We start from the raw sequence: 24,997 nt of genomic DNA on the forward strand, positions 1-24,997 counted from the left end.
TCCTGTCTACCTATCACATTTTGGAGTCCTTGGAGCACCAGTACCGTGGTGGAAATACCCACAAAATGACCATAGTTTATAAAGCAAACACCCCAACGTATTTTCTGAAATTCATAATACGTCTTTTGAAATTTCATTTTTTCCCCAAACATTTTTGAAAAATGCAGAAAAAAAAATGAAAATGTATTTTTAACATTAGTTTTTAAGTTGCCAATTAATAAGCGTAACACACAGCGTAGGCATACTTAGAATTACACCCCAAAACACATTTTACTACTCCTCTCAAGTTTGGTGATACCACGTGTGAAGCTTTTTTTACAGCCGAGCCACATAGAGAGTCTCAAAATCCAAGGAACCCCTTCAGGCATGCTAGGGACATAAATTACAGATCTCAGTTTTTGACTTCCTATCACATGCCCTGGAGCACTGGGACAGTGGAAAAACCCACAAAAGTACCATATTTTGGAGAGTAAACACCCCAGGATATTTTTTTAGTGAGTCCTTTGAAGACTTATTTTTTTGCCACATGTTTTTGATAAATGCAGAATGAAAATAAAATTGTAGTTTTTTTTTTAATTCAAATATGTCTACTAAGATGCATAGCACAGCATGAGCACACTTAGAATGACACGCCAAAACACATTCTGCTACTCCTTCTGAGTATGGCGATACCACATGTGCGAGACTTTTTCACAGCCTAGCCACATAGAGAGGCTTCAAATCCAAGGAGCACCTTCAGGCTTTCCAGGGAAATAAATTATGCATCTAATTATCTGACTACCGATCACACTTTTACAGGCCCTGGATTACCAGGACAGTGGAAAGAGTAAAAACCCCAAGGTATATATTTTAAAAGTAAATCTATTGAAGACTTCATTTTTTGCTACAAGTTTTTGAAAATTTCAGAAAGAAAATGAAAATGAATTCATTTTAAACAAAGTTGTCAATTATAAGATCAGATATTTTTCACACACAGCATGGGCTGTGTGTGCGTCCGACCCCCATGCAGGATGCCGGATGCATGAATTCCAATGCGGAGGGGCTGTTTTTTTGAAGCATGTGATTCAAAATAGGGTGGGCTCAGGACGCCCCTTCTCCTGTCTTCTCTTTCAAAATAAATGGCTCAACTATCAATCCCTCCCCCATGCCAAAGTCCTAGGTGTAGTTCTGGACTCTGAACTCTCCTTTCGACCCCACATCCAATCACTGTCTATAGCAACCTATGCAATATCTCCAAGATATGCCCCTTCTTAACCAATAACACCACAAAGCTTCTAGTCCACCTCAATTACTGCAACTCCCTCCTCATTTGATTACCTTTAATTAGTCTATTTTCCCTTCAGTCCATCATGAATGCTGCTACCAGACTCATCCACCTTACAAACCACTTGGTGTCTGCTACTTGTCTCTACCAATCCCTCCACTGGCTTCCAATCACCCAACAAATTAAATTCAAGATACTAACAACAACTTACAAAACCATCCACAACCTGGCCCCTAGTTACATCACTAACCGAGTCTCAAAATACCAACTAAATTGTTCTCTTTGTTCCTCCCAAGACCTCCTGCTCCCTAGCTCCCTCGTCACCTCATCCCATGCTCCCCTCCAAGACTTCTCCAGAGCCTCTCTCATCCTCTGGAACTCTTTACCCCAATCTGTCCGACTATCTCCTACTCTGTGCACTCACAGATGATCCCTGAAACTCATCTCTGCAGGGAAGCCTGTCTGCCCCCCACCTAACAACTGCACATTTATTTTCTCCATCAGCCCCCCCCCCCCAAAGTTATTACCTCCTGTATCTCTTGACCTTCCCTCTTAGATTGTAAGCTCTAATGAGCAGAGCTCTCTGATACCTCCTGTAATAAAGTGTATTGTAGTTGTACTGTCTACCCTCAAGTTGTAAAGCGCTGCATAAACTGTCAGCGTTATATAAATCCTGTATAATCAAAATAATAATAATAAAATAGGGGAAATTAAACCCTGGCATCACCTTAAAAAAAAAAGGGTAATAGCACCATAAATCTAAAATTTGACATGTGTGCTTGTAGGATTTTTTCTTTCCACAAACATATTTTTCTTGACTTGCAATGTGCCTCTAAACTTGCTTGAAAATTTGATTACTTCAGGAAGAGTCACTTTTCTGCAAAGTTAGCAAACTTTGTTGTGACCCCAATTAAAATCTTTAGGGGGGGGGGGGTATTGTCATTCAGTTTTTGCCATTTGTACTAATAAGCAAGGTATTGTCAAATAAAAGTCATGAGAAGCTGGGCACTGCCATGGGGGATATGTGACATCCCAAAAGTACCTTGTCCACATGCTGATGAGGTCAAGGACCTCTTCTCCGCAGCCCTGACTTGGTGGTTTTGGTGGTACTTTTGGTGGTCGGCATTAGCAACAACCCCCCCCCCATCAACTATCATCAACTATCAACTTTAATTTTCGATGCCCATATAGCGTGCTCATATAGTGCCCATATAGTGTATGTATTGTATACTGTATATAATTTGTACATATGCTATGTACAATATATATTTTCTATATACTTTCTATAGTTTCTGCTTTGCTACTCTATCCATGCACTGTTTGCAGTACGCTGTACATAATGCTTAATTATAATTACTGCTGCAATTTCCATTTTGTCTCATGAGCCATTTTACTGGTAGACACAGAATTGAACAATGGGGTCTGCATGCCACACAGTTTCTAGGACATTAAAAATAATATATATTTACACTGTGTATATATATATATAATCACTAGTGTTGGTGCAGCCTTGTAGATGATGTGCAGAGCCCCGTATATAATGTGCATCCTGGTATAAGATGTGCAGAGCCCTGTGTATAATGTGGAGCCTGGTATATGATGTGCAGAGCCCGGTGTATAATGTGCAGCCTGGTATATGATGTGCAGAGCCCGGTGTATAATGTGCAGCCTGATATATGATGTGCAGAGCCCGGTGTATAATGTGCAGAGCCCATTGTATAATGTGCAGCCTGGTATTAATGTGCAGCCTGGTATATGATGTACAGAGCCCGGTGTATAATGTGCAGCCTGGTATATGATGTGCAGAGCCCTGTTTATAATGTGCAGTCTGGTATATGATGAGCAGAGCCCTGTATATAATGTGCAGCCTGGTATATGATGTGCAGAGCCCTGTGTATAATGTGCAGCCTGGTATATGATGTGCAGAGCCCAGTGTATAATGTGCAGCCTGGTATATGATGTGCAGAGCCCGGTGTATAATGTGCAGCCTGGTATATGATGTGCAGAACCGATGTATAATGTGCAGCCTGGTATATGATGTGCAGAGCCCTGTGTATAATGTGCAGAGCCCATTGTATAATGTGCAGCCTGGTATTAATGTGCAGCCTGGACCTCTTTCCAATTTCCTGACTGTTATGCTGACCAATGCCACGTACACACGATCGGAATTTTGCTGGGAAAAAGCTCTGATGGTTTTCCCGACGGAACCTCCATTTAGTCCATCTAATAAGCAAATCAGCTTTTTAACCAAAATATATAATTTTAACTAAGCCAGCACACAAAAGAATACTGACAAAGGGGAATCTTCTGATGGATCAAATATAAATAGTCGACCCCACAAAAAAAATCAAAAAAATGAAAACTATATAAATAAAAAATTGTTCAAATAATTAATAATATTATCTCAAATACCTTTTTAAATTATTTAAAATATATTAATAATTAGAAATAAAACAGTTAAGATCAAATTCTACATTATGTCCTGAGGGTGCTAAAGTGCATAATTCGTGAATCCATCAGGATTCAGCTTGACTAATCTTAATAATTTTATTGTCACCCCTCCAATGTGGTTTATATTTTTGAATCCCACAAGTTAATAATGATGAAGGGTCCTTTTTGTGGAACTTTGCATAATGTCTCGATAAACTATGCTTATCAAAACCTTTTTTTTATATTTTGAACATGCTCTCTTAATCTCTTCCACAATTCTCTTTTTGTTCTTCCCACATATTGAATGTGGCAAGGACATTCTAAAAGATATACCACACCCTCACATCGACATATAATAAAATCCTCTATTTGTTATTCCTTTTCTGTTACTGTAGAGACAAAACTAGATTTCGTTCTTTTATTTTCTTTTGTGTGTCGGCACGCATAACATTTTTTACAGGGATAAAATCCTTTTCCTTTAAAGAAGGAGAAGGGCTTCTTGGGAGGATCTAACAAATCCGACTATGTGTGGGCTCCACCGGACTGTTTCCGTCGGAATATCCGACCGACAAAGTTTTAGAGCTGGGCTATAAAATTTTCAGACAATCAGGTCGGACTTTGTCCGATTGCGTGTAGAGACTTCCGATCACACAAAGTGCCACGCATGCTCAGATCAAATTCCTAGACCAAAGCTATTGGCTACTAGCCTGAACGTAGTCCCATCGTAACGAAATAACGTCACCACGTTCTGAACGATCAGATTTTACAACAACTTTGTCCAACCGTGTGTATGCAACAGTTTTGGACAAAATCCGTCGGACAAAATCCAATGGATTTGGTTGTCAGAATGTCCGAATGACCGTGTGTACAAGGGCTAGAGTAGGGGATCTTTCCAGGTAAAATATTTCCAAGCAAACGCTCTGTTTTAATGATCCCCCAATTTTTTTTATTTTTTTTTCCTATTTGTTTGTGTTGGATGTTATAATCCATAATGATGGTTAGAAATGCAAGCAAAGAAAATGCAAGCTCCGGAGAACACGTCTCTACTGCTCGAAGTCCAGTGGCGCCGTGCTTTACACCACCGCATCCGATGCTTTGCATTGCACTTGGTGCTGTAAGGCCTGGGTGCAGCTGCTTGGCCAAGGAAACCCATTCCATGAAGCTCTCTATGCATTGTTCTTGCACTAATTTGAAGGCCACAGGAAGTTTGGAGGTCTTTAGCTATTGACTCTGCAGACAGTTGGCGACTTCTGCACACTGTAAGCTTCAGTGTGGCTTACCACTTCATGGCTGAGTTGCTGTTGTTCCCAGTTGTTTCCATTTTGTTATAATACCACAAACAGCTGACCATGAAATATTTAGTAGCAAGGAAAATTCACAGATGGTCTGCACATGTAGTAACCTATTGAATTCACTGAGCTCCTGAGAGGGACCCATTCTTTCACAAGTGTTTGTAGAAGCCACCTGCATGCCTAGGTGCTTGATTTTTATACACCTGTGGCCACAGAGGTGGTTGGAAAGCATGACTCCAATGATTTGGAGGGGTGTCCCAATACTTTTGGCAATATAGTGTATATAGAAACAGTATTTCCACTGTCAATGGTTCCCAAGGAAGCAGTGGGTGCTGGCACCCTAGTCACTGGCACATTGCTTACATGGCCAGGAATCCTCAACCACGTAAGCAAAGGGGTGGGGATAGCAGTGGCATCACTGCCCAAATATGGTCACTGGCCATATTTTGACAATTAGGGTAGATGGAACCGCGCCAGAAAATAATGAAAATGCTGCGTCAAAAGTTTACACTGCTGCTGTTGGGATAATCCTCAACCACAAAAATACCTACAAAGTGACCGCGCTGTGGAAAAATTTTGTTTGTGGTTCCCTATCAATTGTTAAAGTGCATAACAAATACGAATAAATATTTATAAAAAATATCATATTCCAATAAATAATATCTTCAATGTGCTAGTTTCTTCATATAATACTTCCACCAGAGCTTTGTGAGAAATTCTGCCACCACTTATGCCAAAATTGACTCACCAAATCTGTTTGGTAAAATTGCACATTCCCTATAGGGAGCAATGATCTGCAGGAATCTTTGGCATGCAATCACCTGTCGGAGCAGTCGGTGTATCAAATCCTCAAATGTCAAATATCCCAATGGAAGAGAGAAATCTTCACATAGCAAAAAAAAACCTTTTTCAACATCTTCAATAATCGAAGACTCGGCATACGTGGTGACGACACATCCAGTCCCCACCCTATGCGTTTCGTCACTTCACGTCTTCCCAGGGCAGTGGCAGTGTTTTTCACAGCGCTGTAACTTTGTAGGCATAGTTTGGGATAAAATTTGGCCAATAGCGGTAAATTATGCCACTACTATCTTCACCACTTCCCTTATATAGTTAATGAGAATGTGAGGTGCTATCATTTGTACTGTCGGGATTGGTTATTTGCTCTGGGTCTTGAGTGTTTTTTTTTTTTTTTTGCTGAGTTGGCATAATTGTGATTGATGATGGATTTACAAAGAGGGACTTTTTTATATATATATATATATAGGGTCTGGTATGGATTTCTTGGGGGGGGCCTTGCACATTTGACTTTGTTTTTTTTTTGTTTTTTTTACATGAAGTGCCCCCTTAAAATCCATACCAGATTCAAAGGGTTTGGTATGCATTTTGGGGGGATGCAACAACATTTTTTTTAAAAAAGTCTTTCCTATTGTAAGATGTGCCACTGCAAAAGTTACATTTTAAAAAATGTATGGGGGCGGCACAGTGGTGTAGTGGTTAGCACTCTCCCCTAGCAGCAAAAAGGGTCACTGGTTTGAATCCCAACCACGACACTACCTGCCTGGAGTTTGCATGTTCTCCCTGTGCCTGCATGGGTTTCCTCCGGGTACTCTGGTTTCCTCCCACACTCCAAAGATATGCAGGTAGGTTAATTGGCTTCTGTCCCAAATTGACCCTAGTATATGAATGGGGGACCTTGGATTGTGGGCTCCTTGAGGGTAGGGACCAATGTGAGTGTGCAATGTACAGGGATAGGGACAATTGTAGACACTTACTCAGGTTGAACTGGATGGACTGGTGTCTTTATTCAGCCTTACTAATTATGTACCTATGTAACTGAAAGCCAGAGCCTAACAGACATGTATGAACCTCGAAAAATGGATACTCCCTGGGCAGAGCTCTACTGGTGACAGCACATGGTTCCAAAAACAATAAACAAGTTTTATTATAATAAAGGGTGGCCAAAGTCTTCTTACTACCCAGATGCTTCGCAGATGTCCTACTGATGATGATCAGTCTCGTGAACACTGTCTTAACAATATACGCTTCCGGACTTGAAGCTGCTGGTCTAGAATAGGGGTTGGCAAGGTGGGCCACCTACCTCAGATTCCCCTCTCTGGTGAACAGCAGAGAGTAGAATATGGGGGTGCAATATAGAGCCTCTCTATAGGTCCCCAATCCCCTCTTTCCCCATCCCCAGCACAGAGCTTTCTTCTGGCTCTCCTCCATCTGTCCCTTCAGTCCCTATCTGACTCTGGTTTCCAAAGGTCAGGACTTCAGTTCCTGCCCACACTTCCTCCCCCTGCAGTGCGGGTTCCCTGGGTGAGGCTCACCTGGTGATTATTGATGCAACCAAGGGAAAAGCTGCAAAGGGGTGCTTGTGCGGTTCTAGTTGCTGCACCAATGGATGTTCTGGGGTAGAATTTTGGACCCCCAAATCCCCCATTATCTACTCACCTGATGTATGCAGCAATTTATGAGCCATCATCTTATGTGTGCACGCTTCCTATTAAATGAATCAATATTATTATTATTTAAGGTACTTATATAGCACCGTCAATTTACACAGCTCTTTACATATACATTGTACATTCACATCGGTCCCTACCCTCAAGGAGCTTACAGTCTAAGATCCCCAACTCACATTCATACATAATAGGGCCAATTTAGACAGGATCCAATTAACCTAACAGCATGTCTTGGGAGTGTGGGAGGAAACAGGCACAGGGAGAACATGCAAACTCCAGGCAGGTAGTGTCATGGTTGGAATTCCAAACCAGCAACCCTTCTCGCTGATAGGCAAAAGTGCTACCCGCTACGCCACTGTGCCGCCCAATCAATATTATGCTTTTTTTCCCTCTATTTTACATGGCAAAATTATAGCATTAATAAAAATATAGCCTGTAACAGCTCCTGATCTGTCACTGTGACAACAAAGATCCCTACATAACTGAGTTCATCCAACTCTAGATAGAAATATAACTAAACAGGCAGATATTTATCTTCAGTTGCCGGTTTAGTTGCATTGCAGAGAGACACCTAGTGTTGAAAAAAGAGAACACAACTAAGAATGCCTTTTCATTTATCTACCCTTCAGGAACTATAATATCATTGCATCATTTTTTTGTTTTTGTTAAATGTAAAAAAAAAACAAACAAAGAAGTAAATCAAGAAATAAACTATATAGTACTATGTTGTTGTTTTTATTTTATTTTTAAATTATTATTGTATTATTAAATGCCACATGTTTGTAATTGCAATATTTTAGAAATGTATTGCTGTATGGTCTTGTTTTGAAAGCTGCATTGGATTTTAATGGATACAGACTACAGAAAATCCAAACAAAGGTATACAAGTACAATAATAAAATGTGCAGTAAGAATTCTTACAAACCATGCCTACTAGGCTATGACATGAAAAGAAAGGTTCAAATAAAATAAAATAAAATATATATATATAGATATTTAAACCCTGGCATCACCTTAAAAAAAAAAGGGTAATAGCACCATAAATCTAAAATTTGACATGTGTGCTTGTAGGATTTTTTCTTTCCACAAACATATTTTTCTTGACTTGCAATGTGCCTCTAAACTTGCTTGAAAATTTGATTACTTCAGGAAGAGTCACTTTTCTGCAAAGTTAGCAAACTTTGTTGTGACCCCAATTAAAATCTTTAGGGGGGGGGGGGGGGTATTGTCATTCAGTTTTTGCCATTTGTACTAATAAGCAAGGTATTGTCAAATAAAAGTCATGAGAAGCTGGGCACTGCCATGGGGGATATGTGACATCCCAAAAGTACCTTGTCCACATGATTTTGGCAGCACCCCCCCCCCCCCCCCCCACGCTTACTTATGATGTGCAGAGCCCTTGGTATAATGTGTAGCCTGGTATATGATGTGCAGAGCCCTGTGTATAATGTGGAGCCTGGTATATGATGTGCAGAGCCCTGTGTATAATGTGCAGCCTGGTATATGATGCGCAGAGCTCAGTGTATAATGTGGAGCCTGGTATATGATGTGCAGAGCCCTGTGTATAATGTGTAGCCTGGTATATGATGTGCAGAGCCCTGTGTATAATGTGCAGCCTAGTATTTGATGCGCAGAGCTCAGTGTATAATGTGGAGCCTGGTATATGATGTGCAGAGCCCTGTGTATAATGTGCAGCCTGATATATGATGTGCAGAGCCTGGTGTATAATGTGCAGCCTGGTATATGATGTGCAGAGCCCCATGTATAATGTGCAGAGCCCCGTGTATAATGTGCAGAGCCCGGTGTATAATGTGCAGACTGGTATTAATGTGCAGCCTGGTATATGATGTGCAGAGCCCTGTTTATAATGTGCAGTCTGGTATATGATGTACAGAGCCCTGTGTATAATGTGCAGCCTGGTATATGATGTGCAGAGCCCGGTGTATAATGTGCAGCCTGGTATATGATGTGCAGAGCCCTGTGTATAATGTGCAGCCTGGTATATGATGTGCAGAGCACTGTATATAATGTGCAGCCTGGTATATGATGTGCAGAGCCCAGTGTATAATGTGCAGCCTGGTATATGATGTGCAGAGTCCGATGTATAATGTGCAGCCTGGTATATGATGTGCAGAGCACTGTGTATAATGTGCAGCCTGGTATATGATGTGCAGAGCCCTGTGTATAATGTGCAGCCTGGTATATGATGTGCAGAGCACTGTATATAATGTGCAGCCTGGTATATGATGTGCAGCCTGGTATATGATGTGCAGAGCCCAGTGTATAATGTGCAGCCTGGTATATGATGTGCAGAGCCCGGTGTATAATGTGCAGCCTGGTATATGATGTGCAGAGTCCGATGTATAATGTGCAGCCTGGTATATGATGTGCAGAGCCCGGTGTACAATGTGCAGCCTGGTATATGATGTGCAGAGTCCGATGTATAATGTGCAGCCTGGTATATGATGTGCAGAGCCCGGTGTATAATGTGCAGCCTGGTATATGATGTGCAGAGTCCGATGTATAATGTGCAGCCTGGTATATGATGTGCAGAGCCCGGTGTATAATATGCAGCCTGGTATATGATGTTCAGAGCCTGGTGTATAATGTGCACCCTGGTATATGATGCAGACCGGATAAAATCTTGTAGTGGGTCGGATGTGGTTCTCATGCCATAGTTTGGAGACCCCTAGTCTATACTTCCTTTCAAGTGTGCAATTTAAAGGGAAATACCCCAAAATAACAACTGATAGCTATTGTTTTTTCAAGATAAACTGAAAATTTCTGGCTGTGTTTTTCACATGGCAATATTGAATAAACATGCATCCAGAACAGCTTGAAAAATGTGGTGATCAGGTTGAACCTCCATAATGTACCCTGTACACTTGTTCTCTGAAGTCTATTGCCAGTATAAAAGCCTATTGCCAGTATAAAAGCCAGTCACGAACTCAGCACAGGGATGGTGGGAACCCCTCATAATGGGCACAGTGGGCGTACAGACCCGGGAACTCAGCACAAGCATGGTGGGAACCCCTCATAATGGGCACAGCAGATGTACACACTCGGGACCTCAGCACAGGCATGGTGGGAACCCCTCATTATGGGCACAGTGAGTCTGCATATGATGTGCACAGTGAGGCTACATTTGATTAAATAGACACTTGGATTTGGCAGCCATACCTATCTCTTAAACTTACACTAAACTAACAGTATAATTTTTAAGTGTGTTTGGGCTGATCTGTAAGCCTGCACTATATACCATGATTTGTGATGCTGGGGCTATATACTCTGTCCTGTGATGCTAAGCTGTATACTCCTGACACTATGAGTGGAAGCAAGTGGAATACAGGGGACGGAGTGGGTGAATTCTACAAGGGGTGTGCATTATGAGAATTGGGAGGGACGGAGTCTTGAGCCCCCCATCCTAAAACTTCACCAGCCGCCACTGCTCAGTTCGCATCTGCCCTGGTGTAGTAGCCAGACACTATAGCATTGTATATAAGTCCTGGGGGCAACCAAGTACCGGTAGGCCTGCTTGTCTTAAAGGAAAGGGGGCTGCTATAGGTGAAGCACACAGTAGCCAGCTATAGTGTCTGACCACCTGCGTTGGGGTAGATGTGACATTCGTGACACTCAGTGAGCCGTTGAGACCCTGAACCAGCTGCTTCCACCCCCTGGAGGGGCAGAGCAGAGAACCGCTGATTGACAGTCATGACTCTCTGCTCATTGAAGATAGAGAACTGAGTGATCAGCGGTCTTTGACCCTTTTGTGGCTACCAACCCATAGAAACATACTTATGAAGCAGACCTAAGCATGGGGAATTTAGGGAGGACCAGAATGGGGCCCCCTTGATCTAAAACAGATTCTTGTCATTTGAAAACAGCAGGTGCTACAGTTCTTCCATGTAAACTTCAGTAAAGCAAGACGGACTTGACATTTTAGGTGACTTTAGAAAACACCACTAGATTGGCCAATGGAGCCAAGCTCAGAATTCTGGTGTTTCCTGGCACTGCACACTCTGTACATACCTAGAATGTCTTCATAATGCCGGGGTTGCTCTAGCTACACCCTACAAAGCATTTTCCCAAAATGTCAGCTCTGGGGACTTCACGGCCTACTTTTATATGATACGTAATTAGAATAAGTGAACTTGTATAATACGTAGAGAGTTTCACTTTGTATTCCAGAGAGTTCTGTTTATTGACATGGCATTGATTGTCTTCCAAAACCCCTCAATGTGAATCTCCTCTTCATCTTCAGGTAAAGCACAACTAAACAGACACATATTCCCTACATTGAGCACTGAGCTCAGTGTACGATCTTCAGATGGCGCCTGTCTCTGGAGGTTGTGAGATCACTTCAGTCTTCATATGATGGATGAATATACAGCAGGAGATCAGGAGGACACAGCCAGATATCACCAGACGTATGAGGTTCACCATGGTATAATCTTCTTTTGGTGTGTTTTCTCTATCCATTCCTGAATTGAAGGTAAAATAAAAGGTGATATAACTCTATAAAATGTATAATTACTTAATTTAGTGTTATACCAGCTATTCTAATCAAACCCAAAGAAAGCAGATAATAGGAGACTTGCATTGATAACAAGGGCGACAAGAAGCCTTTCCTGACAGAGGACATGGATGCCATTGCTGACCTCTTTCCAATTTCCTGACTGTTATGCTGACCAATGCCGCGTACACACGATCGGAATTTTGCTGGGTAAAAGCTCTGATGGTTTTCCCGACGGAATTCCGACGGGATTCCGCTAAAGCTGTCTTGCATACACAATGTCACACCAAATTCCGACCGTCAAGAACGCGGTGATGTACAACACGTGTGACGGGACTAGAAAATGGAAGTTCAATACCCAGTAGCCAATAGCTTCCATCTTGCAGTTGAATCTGAGCATGCGTGAGTTTTTGTGCGGCGGAATTGCACACACAATTGGAATTTCCGATAGAAAGTTGGAAAAATTGAGAACATGCTCTCAAATTTTTGCTGGTGGGAATTCGGCCAGCTAAATTCCCATAGAGCATACACACATTTTCCCGATGAAAAGCTCTCATTGGTCTTTTTCTGGCCAAAATTCCGATTGTGTGTATGCGGCATAACTGACATCAATACTTTCTAAGTCCTTATAGTTTCATAGTTAGTAAGGTTGAATAAAGACACCAGTCCATCCAGTTCAACCTGAGTGAGTGTCTACAATTGTCCCTATCCCTGTACATTGCACACTCACATCGGTCCCTACCCTCAAGGAGCCCACAATCCAAGGTCCCCATTCATATACTAGGGCTAATTTTGAACAGAAGCCAATTAACCTACCTGCATGTCTTTGGATTATGGGAGGAAACCCACACAGGCACAGGGAGAACATGCAAACTCCAGGCAGGTAATATCATGGTTGGGATTTGAACCAGCAACCCTGCTTACTGCTAGGTGAGAGTGCCAGCCACTACACCACTGTGCCATTCCTTGACCTGGAGAATATCGACAAAATCTGAGTTGAAGCTCCTTATCAGCATATGTATTCCAGGTCAGCAGCACAAAGCATTGAGGTTTGGCATGGCAGCAAGACAACTAAGGCCGCGTACACACGGGCGGACTGTTCGCCCAACTTTGTCCACTGAACAGTGTTTCAGCGGACAGTCCGCTCGTGTGTGGGCTTCAGCGGACAGTTTCAGCGGACTGTTTGACGAACAAAGTCTTACGGAATTTCCGTAAAACTGTTCGCTGAAACTTGGTTTCAGCGGACAGTCCGCCCGTGTGTGGGCCAGTCCGCTGTACTTTCGAAATGAGCAGACTGTTCCCGCTCGGAGAAAAGTCTGCTCATTTCGAGCGCGTCTCCAGGTAGGCGGGGCCCGCGAAGGAGACGTCGCGGGCTCCACCGCCTGGTATGGACTTAAAGGGGAACTCCAACGCCGAAAAAAATCGGCTTGGGATTCCCCCCAAAGTCCACAACAGACCCTTGTCCGAGCACGCTACCCGGCCGGCCAGGAAAGGGGGGCGAGCGAGCGCGCCCCCCCTCCTGAGCCGTACCAGGCCGCGTGCCCTCAACATGGGGGGTGCCTTGGGGAAGGGGGGGCCGCGCGGCCCCCCCACCCCAAAGCACCTTGTCCCCATGTTGATGAGGACAAGGGCCTCTTCCCGACAACCCTGGCTGTTGGTTGTCGGGGTCTGCGGGCGGGGGGCTTATCGGAATCCGGGAGCCCCCTTTAATAAGGGGGCCCCCGGATACCGGCCCCCCACCCTATGTGAATGAGTATGGGGTACAATGTACCCCTACCCATTCACCTGTAAAATAAAAGTACCCAAAAAAAAACACAACACACGAGATAAAATATTTTATTGCACAGCTCCGGGGGGTCTTCCGTCTTCGGGGGTCTTCTCGCCGGACTCCTCCGCTATCTTCTTGTAGCTCTTTTGCTAGCGGAGGAGTCCGGCTTTCTTCCTCCCCGCCGCCGGCCTCTTCTCCCGACTTCGGGGGTCTTGTCCCCCTCTTCGGTTCTTCTGCCGGGCCACCACGCCTTCTTATAGCTCTTTTGCAGGCGGTGGCCCGGTCTTCTGTCGCCGCTGTCGCCGTCGCCTTCCGTTCTTCTTCTTCTTCTTCTTTTTCTCCAGGAGATGTTGACACGTCGCTCTCTCCGGCCGGAATGCCAGAGCCGCGCTGCGCGGCCACTTATATAGTGACAATGGGGCGGTGTCACATGGTATATGTCACATGGGTTGGTCACATGGGTTGATGTCACATGGGGACTATGACATCGTAAGGGGGCGGGGTCACCATGTGACCAACCCATGTGACATATACCATGTGACACCGCCCCATTGTCACTATATAAGTGGCCGCGCAGCGTGGCTCTGGCATTCCGGCCGGAGAGAGCGACGTGTCAACATCTCCTGGAGAAGAAGAAGAAGAAGAAGAAGAAGAAGAAGAAGAACGGAAGGCGACGGCGACAGCGGCGACAGAAAACCGGGCCACCGCCTGTAAAAGAGCTATAAGAAGGCGCGGTGGCCCGGCAGAAGAACCGAAGAGGGGGACAAGACCCCCGAAGTCGGGAGAAGAGGCCGGTGGCGGGGAGGAAGAAAGCCGGACTCCTCCGCTAGCAAAAGAGCTACAAGAAGATAGCGGAGGAGTCCGGCGAGAAGACCCCCGAAGACGGAAGACCCCCGGAGCTGTGCAATAAAATATTTTATCTCGTGTGTTGTGGTTTTTTTTGGGTACTTTTATTTTACAGGTGAATGGGTAGGGGTACATTGTACCCCATACTCATTCACATAGTGTGGGGGGCCGGTATCCGGGGGCCCCCTTATTAAAGGGGTCTCCCGGATTCCGATAAGCCCCCCGCCCGCAGACCCCGACAACCAACGGCCAGGGTTGTTGGGAAGAGGCCCTTGTCCTCATCAACATGGGGACAAGGTGCTTTGGGGTGGGGGGGCCACGCTGCCCCCCCTTCCCCAAGGCACCCCCCATGTTGAGGGCACGCGGCCTGGTACGGCTCAGGAGGGGGTGCGCGCTCGCTCGCCCCCCTTTCCTGGCCGGCCGGGTAGCGTGCTCGGACAAGGGTCTGTTGTGGACCTTGGGGGAACCCCCACGCCGATTTTTTTCGGCGTTGGGGTTCCCCTTTAAGTACATTCCAGGCGGCGCCTACCTTGACACGCGCTCCAAATGAGCGGACTGTCCTCCTCGTGTGTGGGCGAGTCCGTTCATTTCAAAAGTTGCGCGGACTTAGTACGACGAACTTAGTCCGCTCAAAAAGTGCCGTGTGTGGGCAAGTTCGTTCATTCAAAAGTTTGAGCGGACTGTTTGACGAACTTAGTTTTGGCAGACAGTCCGCCCGTGTGTACGCGGCCTTAGATTTGCAGCATGAGAAGTAAGAGTCGGTGTTTCTCTAGCCACTTGCCAACTGCCTAACCGGGAATGTACATCGTGATTTTGGCGTTGAGTACTGTTGTTATGGCAGCAGCTAGCTGTCATAGTGTACATAATGTACAGTATGTTTGCCCTTCAGTGGGCATAGCAATGGGTTCACTTTTAAGTATGAATTTTAACAAATTGCATTGTTGGTGTACTTACCATTGTTGCAGTATAGCCAGGGAACCACATTCTTCGAGACATTACTGACCGGATTCTTTGCTGTACATATATAGGTAAAGTTGACATCACTGGGAGGTACAAACACAACGTTCTGTGTCTGGTTTACATTACTGATGTTTAAACTCCTCCAAATGATGGTCACATTTCTTCCATTTACTGAGTCCACCAAACACGTCAAGCTGACCTCACATGTCTTATTATCAGTCACATCGGGGTTGATGGTGACATTCTCAGCCGTTAGATTACCTGGAGGGAAGAAGCAGATAACATTCTAGAAAAGTATTAAAACTTCTAATCCCCGGTGCTAGAAATGATCTTCCATGTAAAAATAGATGATCCACTTCATCTCCAGAAGATTTTACCTGCTTCGGAACCAGACCATTTTTTTGCTATTCAAAAAAGGAGGGGAATTTTGGGACTTTAAATGAAGCACAAGTATGTGCCTCCATCCCGGTAATCGGTACGTAATAGAGGAAGTTTGGGACTTTAAAATGAAGCACTAGGATAATGGAGGTAGGTTTTAACCATATGGTTAAAACCTACCTCCATTATCCTAGTGCTTCATTTTAAAGTCCCAAACTTCCTCTATTACGTACTTTTTTTTGCTATTCGGCACTGTGTTGCTTTAACTTGTAATTGCACGGTCATGCAACACTGTACATAAATGACATTTATATAATTTTTAACACAAATAGAGCTTTCTTTTGGTGGCATTTAACCCCTTAGTGCCAACCGTACGCACATATGCGGCATCAGCTTTAAGGGGTTATACTTGAGGTCATTTTCTGCTCCCCAGTCAGTGGTAAATGGTTTGTCTCACCCTTCTAAATGCTACATCTGCTGAAGAGCTTGTTCTTTTGAAAAAAAAAAACAAGACTTAAGCCCCGTACACATGATCGGATTTTCCGAAGGGAAATGTTGGCTGTCAGGCTGTTGGCGAAAAATCGGACCGCGTGTATGCAAGACAGGTTTGGGCCAACACCCTTTGGACAAAATTCCACGGTTTTGTTGGCCAACAATCTGATCGTGTGTACAGGGCTTTACTGGATGGATCACAAGCTGAAAAAAAAATAAAAATAAAAACAAATGCAGCCATCACATCAAAGCCCTTGTACGCACGGTCGGAGAATCCGTCAGAATGTGTCCGATCGAACCGTTTTGTCGGATAATCCGACTGTGTGTGGTCTGCATCGGACTGTTTCCATCGGAATATCCGTCGGACCAAATTTTCCAACTTGCTGGAAATATTTTCCGACAAACTGGTCCGGTCGGACATACTCCGATCATGTGTAGAGAATTCCGATCGGACAAAGTGCGACGCATGCTCAGATCAAATTCCTACATCAAAGCTATTGGCTACTAGCCTGAACGTAGTCCCATCGTAATGAAATTACGTCATCATGTTCTGAAAGATCGGATTTTCCGACAACTTTGTCAGACCGTGTGTATGTAACAGTTTCGGACACAATCCGTCAGACAAAATCCGACGGATTTGGTTGTTGAAATGTCCAACCGGGTGTACAAGGGCTAAGAATTGGTAAGCTGCAATATGATAAATGTTTGCTTTTTGGGGTTAATACGGCTTTAAGTATACTGCAGACAACATCCTGTCTGTAAGCCTGAATTCCTGTTCTGCATCATGTTTGCTGATCATTATTTGAAGGTGGATTCTGGAAAGAATACAAAGTTCCTGTAATTTCCAGTTTCGTTTTTCATTTTTTGAATAAAAGCCCTTCAGTGCCGGTTCACACTTATGGGATTTTGTTATGAATTTGATGCGTTACAAAAAGCCTAGATTCGCATGTTATCCAAAAACATAGCGTGTTCAATGACGGTCATTCACATCTATGCCTTGTGAATGCTATACGAATGCGATGCAGCAACAAAAAAGGGTCCTGTGTGAGTTTACTGCGGTGTGTTGTGCGATTTTCCTCTCCATGGACATCAATGATAACCGCACTGAAATCGCATCTTGTGTACAGATGTGTGCGAATACTGCTTTTTTCAGTGTAGATTTTTACATATTTCCACCCTCCTGCTCCTCCTCCTCCCCTCCTCACTTCCTATTTCCTTTCTAATGTTAAAAAATGCATTCAATTTGCATCGCATTCAGAGCTCAGTGTACAGGACATACAGGCAGAGAATTTGAATGCAGGACAGACACATTGGGGCTGATTTAATAAAACTGGAGAGTGCAAAATCTGTTGCAGCTCTGCATGGTAGCCAATCAGCTTCTAAGTTCAACTTGTTCAGTTACTATGTACCTCATACACATTCACATGGGGGGGGGGGGGGGGGGTTGGCAGGATCTGGGGACTCCCTTGTTAAAGGGGGTTTCCAGATTCCTATAAGTCACTTCCCGCACCCCCCACAACCACCAAGCCCAGGACGTGGGGAAGAGGCCTTTGTTGTCTTCATCAACATAGGGACAAGGTGATTTAGTGGGGCTCCCCCATGTTGAGGACATGTGACCTGGTATGGTTTCTGAGGAGGGGCACTTTCTTTCTTTCTTGCCCCCCCCTTTCCCAGCCTGCCAGGCTACATGCTCAGATAAGGACCAGTTATGGATTGGAGGGGATTCCACGCTGTTTTTTTATTTTTTTAATGCTGGCACTTGTTTTGTTTACATTTTGCTGTCAGCGAGGAATCCCGCTGACAGCAGATAAGTCATGCATGTTAAGGACGCAGTGGCTGCCTGCTCCTTAACAATCAGATATTCTGAATGAAACAAAATGAATGCTGAAGCTACAAAACAAATTCTGAAAATGAATTGGTTCAATTAACAAATGTATCCGAGATTACACAAAATGGAAGTCTGTGGTGTACATATGTCTAGTATTGCTAAAAATGACACTTACTGAACACAGTGAGATGATAGTGACAGATCTTTGTCTCTTGATCTATGAGGGATTGTGCTCGGTAGATCCCTTGGTCTTCCAGTCTTAGCTCAGTTATTATTAAGGATCCATCAGGTGTGCTGCTCAGTCTTCCGACATAATTACTATCTTCAATTTCAAGTGATCCTTGTGGTTTTGTTCTGGCAATTGCTACTCCTCTTTTATCAAAATTCCAGGTAATGGATGTCGCCCCGGTGTAACAGAAATGTAGGGTGACAGCTCCTCCCACAGCGCCTGATACATCCTCCTTTACACTCTGCGCCTCACTCATCACATCTGATAAAGAATAATAATACTTCATGTTAGCAGGCAGCAGGCTTTGATGTGTTAGGCTTCCCTTACACTATTATTATTATTATACAGGAGGATTTATATAGAGCCAACAGTTTGCACAGCGCTTTACAACATGAGGACAGACAGTACAAATACAATACAAATCAATACAGGAAGAATCAGATAAACTAGTAGATTTTCTCATACAAGCACTTCTACAAACATGTATTCATATATTCAATGACTTCATGAAAATTGTCCTGAAGCCTAAAAATGTTATTTGCTTTTAACATTTCAAAATGTCCCCCCCCCCTCCCCCCCCCCCCCCCCCCGATCCTTTCAGTTTTCTCATAGCTGTGAAATCTGTGGTCAAAAATGAATGTTGATTTGGCCCCACTAATCAGGGTTGCCAACTGTCTGTTCATTCATGGACAGGTTGTAAGAACCCATGATTTTTACTCTTGTCTGTCAATGTCGGTGACGGTAATTTAGTGGTAACTAGCTGGTAGTTGCGGCAGCCAATAGCATGATTCAGTCTAACTCCACCCATATAGGGGCCACCCAGTATGAGATAGAGCGAGGGACTCATGAGACAAATTCCTCCGCCTCCTGCTGCCTCTTCAGCTATTGAGTGTGTGACGGACTGGGGTTTATATGGTCACAAAACAGACACCCCAAAGCAAAGTACATATTCATTTTTTTTCATATATTTCTAAACATCTCCCTTCTATTCTATTAATAACCAGTAGATGGCAGAGAAGGTACACAAACAGAGTCTATATAAGGCCACACACCATGTGACTGGAAATTAAACTACTTCCAGCCATAAAGTCAGTGGTCATATCTCATGCTGTTTGTGTGATTCTTTGCAGGTATGTACTCTAAATTGTTCCTAATCTGTATTAACCTGTGATAGAAAGATTCCTAAACATCTTGAGCAGATGCAGAAAAAGTCTCAGCAGATTTTATGCTATAGTTTTGCTGTAATTAGAAGTTTAGAACAGCATGTGTCAGAAACAAGTGAAAAGTGCATAAGAACATGAAAATACTGCATTAGTCAGAACAAATGTCTATGATAGACACTGGACCTTTCTGGGTGGGTGTATTTAAACCTGATTTATTGGAAATTGCATAGATTTATAGAAGCACATGTTTTCTGTTATTTAATATAGAAAAAAACCTATTGTATGTAAAGCTTATGTATTGCATCATACAGACATGCAATGTGCACCATCTAGTGGTTAAAAAAGAGTACTACCATGAAAATATTTGTATTAAAGCAATACATTGCTAGTATGATTATTGCACACTTAAAGTGTACCAGAGAGATAAAGATAATTATCTATAACACTGAATAACCGGGATATATATGTTATTAAATTTAGTAATGTTCATTGTTGTAACTACGTTTTAAAATACTTTAGTTAAAATCGGTATTATATATATTGTTAATGTTTATAAACATGTGACTATAAAAATGTAAAAGATGTATTGTTATGTAAAAATAAAACTACTTCCAGCCATAAAGTCAGTGGTCATATCTCATGCTGTTTGTGTGATTCTTTGCAGTCCACGCCAAGCTGATCACCTTATCTCATCGCGTCTACAACCATCGGCTCTCTTAATTCACATTTTGAGGCCGGTAACATTTTGGGGGCTCGTGTGCCGGGATTCGTTGTGTTACCAGTGAGAGGGAAGCGCGAGACAAGCGTGAGCCTGCTACAGAGCTACAAGGAGAGTCCTGAGTGTTGTCTGCCTTGTGAGTGCAAGTCTTCAGATTGCAACAGAGATGGCGTCTCCTTATCGTGCGCTGATGTGGGATATCCGGAAACAAATTCATCTGCTTAATGAAGAACAGCTGCATAGCCTTGCTATTACGCTGGGAGATGGAAGAGAAGTGGACGTTCCATCAGTGACTGGTACCAACGAAATGGAACTTGTTGAATTTATTGAAGACTACTTGAGAATTGATCAGCTGGAAAAGTTGGAAGATCAAGGTATGTCTTACCTACTCATCATCCAAGACAAGATCAATGAACTAAAACTTAACAAGGAAAGTACACCAACTGTGGACATTGCAACCGCTGCAAAAAAAATAAGTAGTGGGACTGCAAGGACTGAACAGGTATCGGAGGTGGTGAGATTAACTGATGTTGTTGCTTTATTGCCACGTAGAGAATTTAAAATGCATGGTGGTGTAATTTCAGATCATGGTTCGGACATGAGTTACAGTAGCGTGTGCAGACAAATTGACGAGGGTCTAACAGAAAAATTCCCTGAATCTGAAATTATACGCACAGTGTTGAGAATAATCAAACCTGGTAATTTTAAAGATATGTTGACTGACAAAGATGATCTTACTGTTGCTGAATTGAAAAGGTTTTTGAAGTCACATATGAGAGAACGAAGTGCTAATGAGTTATTTCAGGACCTTAGCAATGCTACCCAGCAAGAAAGAGAAACAGCACAACAATTTGTTTACAGGCTAGTGGGGTTAAAAGAAAAAGTTCTGTCTACATCACAACATGATAGGCGAGAGCTTAGCTATGACAAAAAACTGGTGCAAGGCATATTCCTTCACAGGGCCGCTGATAGAAATCACGGGGCCCCGTACAGCCTACCTGACGGGGCCCCCCTTCAGCTCCACCCTGGCCGCGCCCCTAGTCCCTCCTCCAGCCCCACCCCTGGCCCCACCCATTGCCCCTCCCCAGACCATACATAGTGAAATGTAATGTTAGTTCAACATCTTTAGGCCGGGTTCACACTGCTGCGGCTACGAGAACCGGATGTGATTCGCACCGCACTGCAGTGCAAATCACATGCGATCTCTGTGCGATGCGAGTTCAGCCATACAGATAGTATACAGATAGTATGGCTGAATTCGCATCGCATCCCGGCCCAAACTCGCACGGGACCCTTTTTTTGGTCCACAGCAGAATCGGATCGCATGGGTGTTCACACCATGCGATCCGATTCCTGTCTGAGTTTGCAGGGTCCTGTGCGAGTTTGGGGCCGGGTGCGATGCAAATTCAGCCATACTATCTGTATGGCTGAACTCGCATCGCACAGAGATCGCATGTGATTTGCACTGCAGCCGCTCCAGTGTGAACCCAGCCTAAAAAAAAATGGGTATTCTTTTGTGTTTACATGTGCTAGAATTCATTAAAGTGCAATTATTAAAATTATGTTTCAAAAGTACAAAATTGCTTACGATTTTTAAAATGTAATCATTAAGTATGACACAAAAGCAGGTCAGTCCAGTTTTGTGTCATCTTTTATGCCTCAAGATCAAGAATACACACCTCCAGGGCCGCTGTTAGAAATCATGGGGCCGCATAGAGCATACCTGACAGGGCCCCTTGGTCCCGCCCACAACCCCACCCCTGGCTCCGCCCTTGACCCCATACTGTCACAAAATCTGGGGGAAAGGTGGCAGGAGCTGAAACATGTAAGATGTTCCAAAAGGTGAACCTTTAAAGTGGTGTTACACCCCCAAAAAAATAAACATTAAAAGCCAGAAGCTACACATACTGCAGCTGCTGGCTTTTAATAAATGGACACTTACCTGTCCTGGAGTCCAACGATCTCGACACCCGCAGCGGATGTTTCCATCAGCTGTTGGGTGCTCCACCACCATTATGGGTAAGGGAACCCGGCAGTGTAGCCTTTCAGCTTCACGCCGGAAACCCTACTGCACATGCACGAGGCCCCGCTTCTCTCCCCGTTTGGCCCAGGGGCCAGAGGAGGAGGAGGGAGCCCCGCGGTGACATCACAGCTCTGTGGCAGGGAATCCTGAAAGTGGAAAAGGATAGCTGATACCCTATACCCCCCCCCCCATTTCCCCCTCAAAAGGTGCCAATTGTGGCACCGGAGGGGGGGAGGAAGAAGATGAGCAGAAGTTCCACTTTTGGGTGGAACTCCGCTTTAATAACCATTATTATTCTATTATTTTATTTTTTTACCTGAATGGACACAAGTCAATTCATATCTGGACTCCTGTAGACCTACATGGGGCTTTCAATCGGTCCACATCAGTGGCAGGCGATGCTCAAAATTTATGAGGGGGACGCAAACAAACTGAAAATCATATGAACATCATATGCAGCTACTGTACCCATCAATTGCCGCCACTGTGCCATCAATTTCCGCTACTGTGCCATCATACGCAGCTACTGTACCCATCAATTGCTGCCACTGTGCCATCAATTTCCGCTACTGTGCCATCAATTTCCGCTACTGTGCCATCATACGCAGCTACTGTACCCATCAATTGCTGCCACTGTGCCATCAATTGCCGCCACTGTGCCATCATACGTAGCTACTGTACCCATCAATTTCCGCCACTGTGCCATCAAACATAGCTACTGTGCCATCAATTGCCGCCACTGTGCCCATCAAACTTAGCTACTGTGCCATCAAACGCAGCCACTGTGCCCATCATACACAGCTACTGCACCCACTGGTCCACAGGAAAAACTGACAGGCGGACCTGATTGCAAGGCTTGGGTGAAAAATTCTTAAAGGGGAGTGATTTGGGGGTGGTACAAATGCATCTTGGCTGTGTGTTTTTACTGTCCCTTCCCCCATCACATGTGTAAAGTAGCATCTCACTATGTGCTCATGGTCACTATGATGATCAGGGCACAGCAGGTTCTCTATGGCTCTGTCAGTGTAACATGCTGTGTGTTGCTGACTTTCTTATGGCTGTGCTGAGTTATAGTCTGTAACACACAGCACAGCCATGAAAATCACAACCACACAGTCATGTTACACTGACAGAGCCATAGAGAACCTGCTGTGCTTTGATCATCATAATGACCATGAGCACACAATGGGGAGTCAGGGGACTAAGCCTCAGCCTGTGTGATGTGTGTCAGTGTGTGTGATGTGTGTAAGGGAATTGCTTGCCTGTGGGACCAGCATATGGATTACTCTCTCGTTCAGTCTCTCCATCAGGCTGCAGCAGCACGGCACTTATTGAGGGAAGGGAGCCGCATTACAATTGAATCCATCCGCCCAGGAAAGCATACAGTGAGCACAAGGTACACAGATGCAGAGCAGGGATTGTATGCCTCCACCCGAAAATGGAGAAAAAGTCCCTCTTCTTCTCTCACCTCCTGGGCCCCTCTATTAACCTGATGGGGCCCAGGAAGGTACAATATACCTTGCCAATCAAGTGGGAGCAGGTTAATAAAGTTATTTAGCAAATTCGTTTTTTTTAGCTAGAAATCTGCTCGGGCCCCCCCTGCTGGCTGGGCCCGGTACAACAGGGCTGCTTGTACTGCCCTATCAGCGGCCCTGTTCCTTCATACACTCTATCAGGGACTAAATGAGAAAAATTCTAATGTTAGACGAGATATCAAGCCTTATGTGTCTGATTTGACAGTAACGGATGACTTTATCATAGAGCAAGTCACCAGATCAGTTGATGAGGAAACAGAAAGGCAGAGACGCTTAAACAGTGCACCCAAACATAAACCTCTTACTGTTCATTCATCACAGACACCAGGGAATCGTGAAAAAGACACCTTGCAACAGAGAGTTGAGGGAGATGTTAAAGCAAATCACACTGCATTAATGGAACTAACAACACAGGTCTCTGCTCTCACAAAGAACCTGGAAAAGATGATGAAACTAACTCCTCTTGTTGGAAACCAAATGACTAAGCCACTAACCAATGTTCAAGTTCCAGATACAACTCACTGCAAGCCCAGGTGTGATGATTGCATTAAACGAGAGAGTCAGAACTGCTACCATTGTTTCTACTGTGGTTGGACAGGACACAGAGCGGTTGATTGCTTGAAGAAAAGAAGGCAGTCGGGAAACGACAGACGGTCACTGGGAAAGGGACAACCAGTGACCACCTCAAATGATCTGTCCCATGCTAAGGTAAACAGGGTATTCACCCACCGGTCAACTAGAACACTCCCAAAAGAGAATGGATTCTCCAAACAACACGTAGCACAATTAATTGGAGGAAAATGCCTACTGTCATGTCAGATGAATGGTGTACCGGTTGACATGTTGATGGATACAGGAGCTCAGGTCAGCATTGTCGGGAAGGCATGGTTAGAAAAGTTTCTACCCAGCGTCTCCATTAGGCACATACAAGATTTACTTTGTGATGACAACTTATCCATTACAGCTGCAAATGGTTCTATCATTCCATTCATCGGGTGGATTGAAGTCTGCCTGGAATTCGAAAGTAGTGGACATGGAAGCTCAGCCATTTTTGTGCCAATGCTGGTGAGTGACTGCTGTAATGACATTC

General features: G+C 44.1%; 1 protein-coding gene across 3 annotated transcripts in view; it reads right to left on the reverse strand.

The window, feature by feature from the left end:
• The window catches only part of LOC143942749 (SLAM family member 6-like), a 41,165-nt gene that overhangs the window by 6,899 nt on the left and 9,269 nt on the right, over positions 1-24,997 (reverse strand). Inside the window, exons 2-4 of one of the 3 annotated variants that reach the window (XM_077464134.1) lie at positions 18,415-18,729; positions 15,536-15,802; positions 8,832-11,935 (exon numbers count right to left, since the gene is read on the reverse strand). The exons of 1 other annotated variant lie outside the window; for it this stretch is intronic. In XM_077464134.1, coding sequence (XP_077320260.1) covers positions 11,778-11,935; positions 15,536-15,802; positions 18,415-18,729 — 740 coding nt within the window. In that variant the 3' untranslated portion in view covers positions 8,832-11,777. Of the gene's footprint in view, positions 1-8,831; positions 11,936-15,535; positions 15,803-18,414; positions 18,730-24,997 lie in introns of those variants that run through there. One more of the 3 variants, XM_077464135.1, reaches the window with a different exon arrangement.

Source organism: Lithobates pipiens, unplaced genomic scaffold (assembly GCF_037356315.1).
Source record: "Lithobates pipiens isolate NorthernLeopardFrog02 unplaced genomic scaffold, aLitPip1_a1.2 Scaffold_30, whole genome shotgun sequence".
In the NCBI taxonomy this organism is placed as follows: Eukaryota; Metazoa; Chordata; class Amphibia; order Anura; family Ranidae; genus Lithobates; species Lithobates pipiens.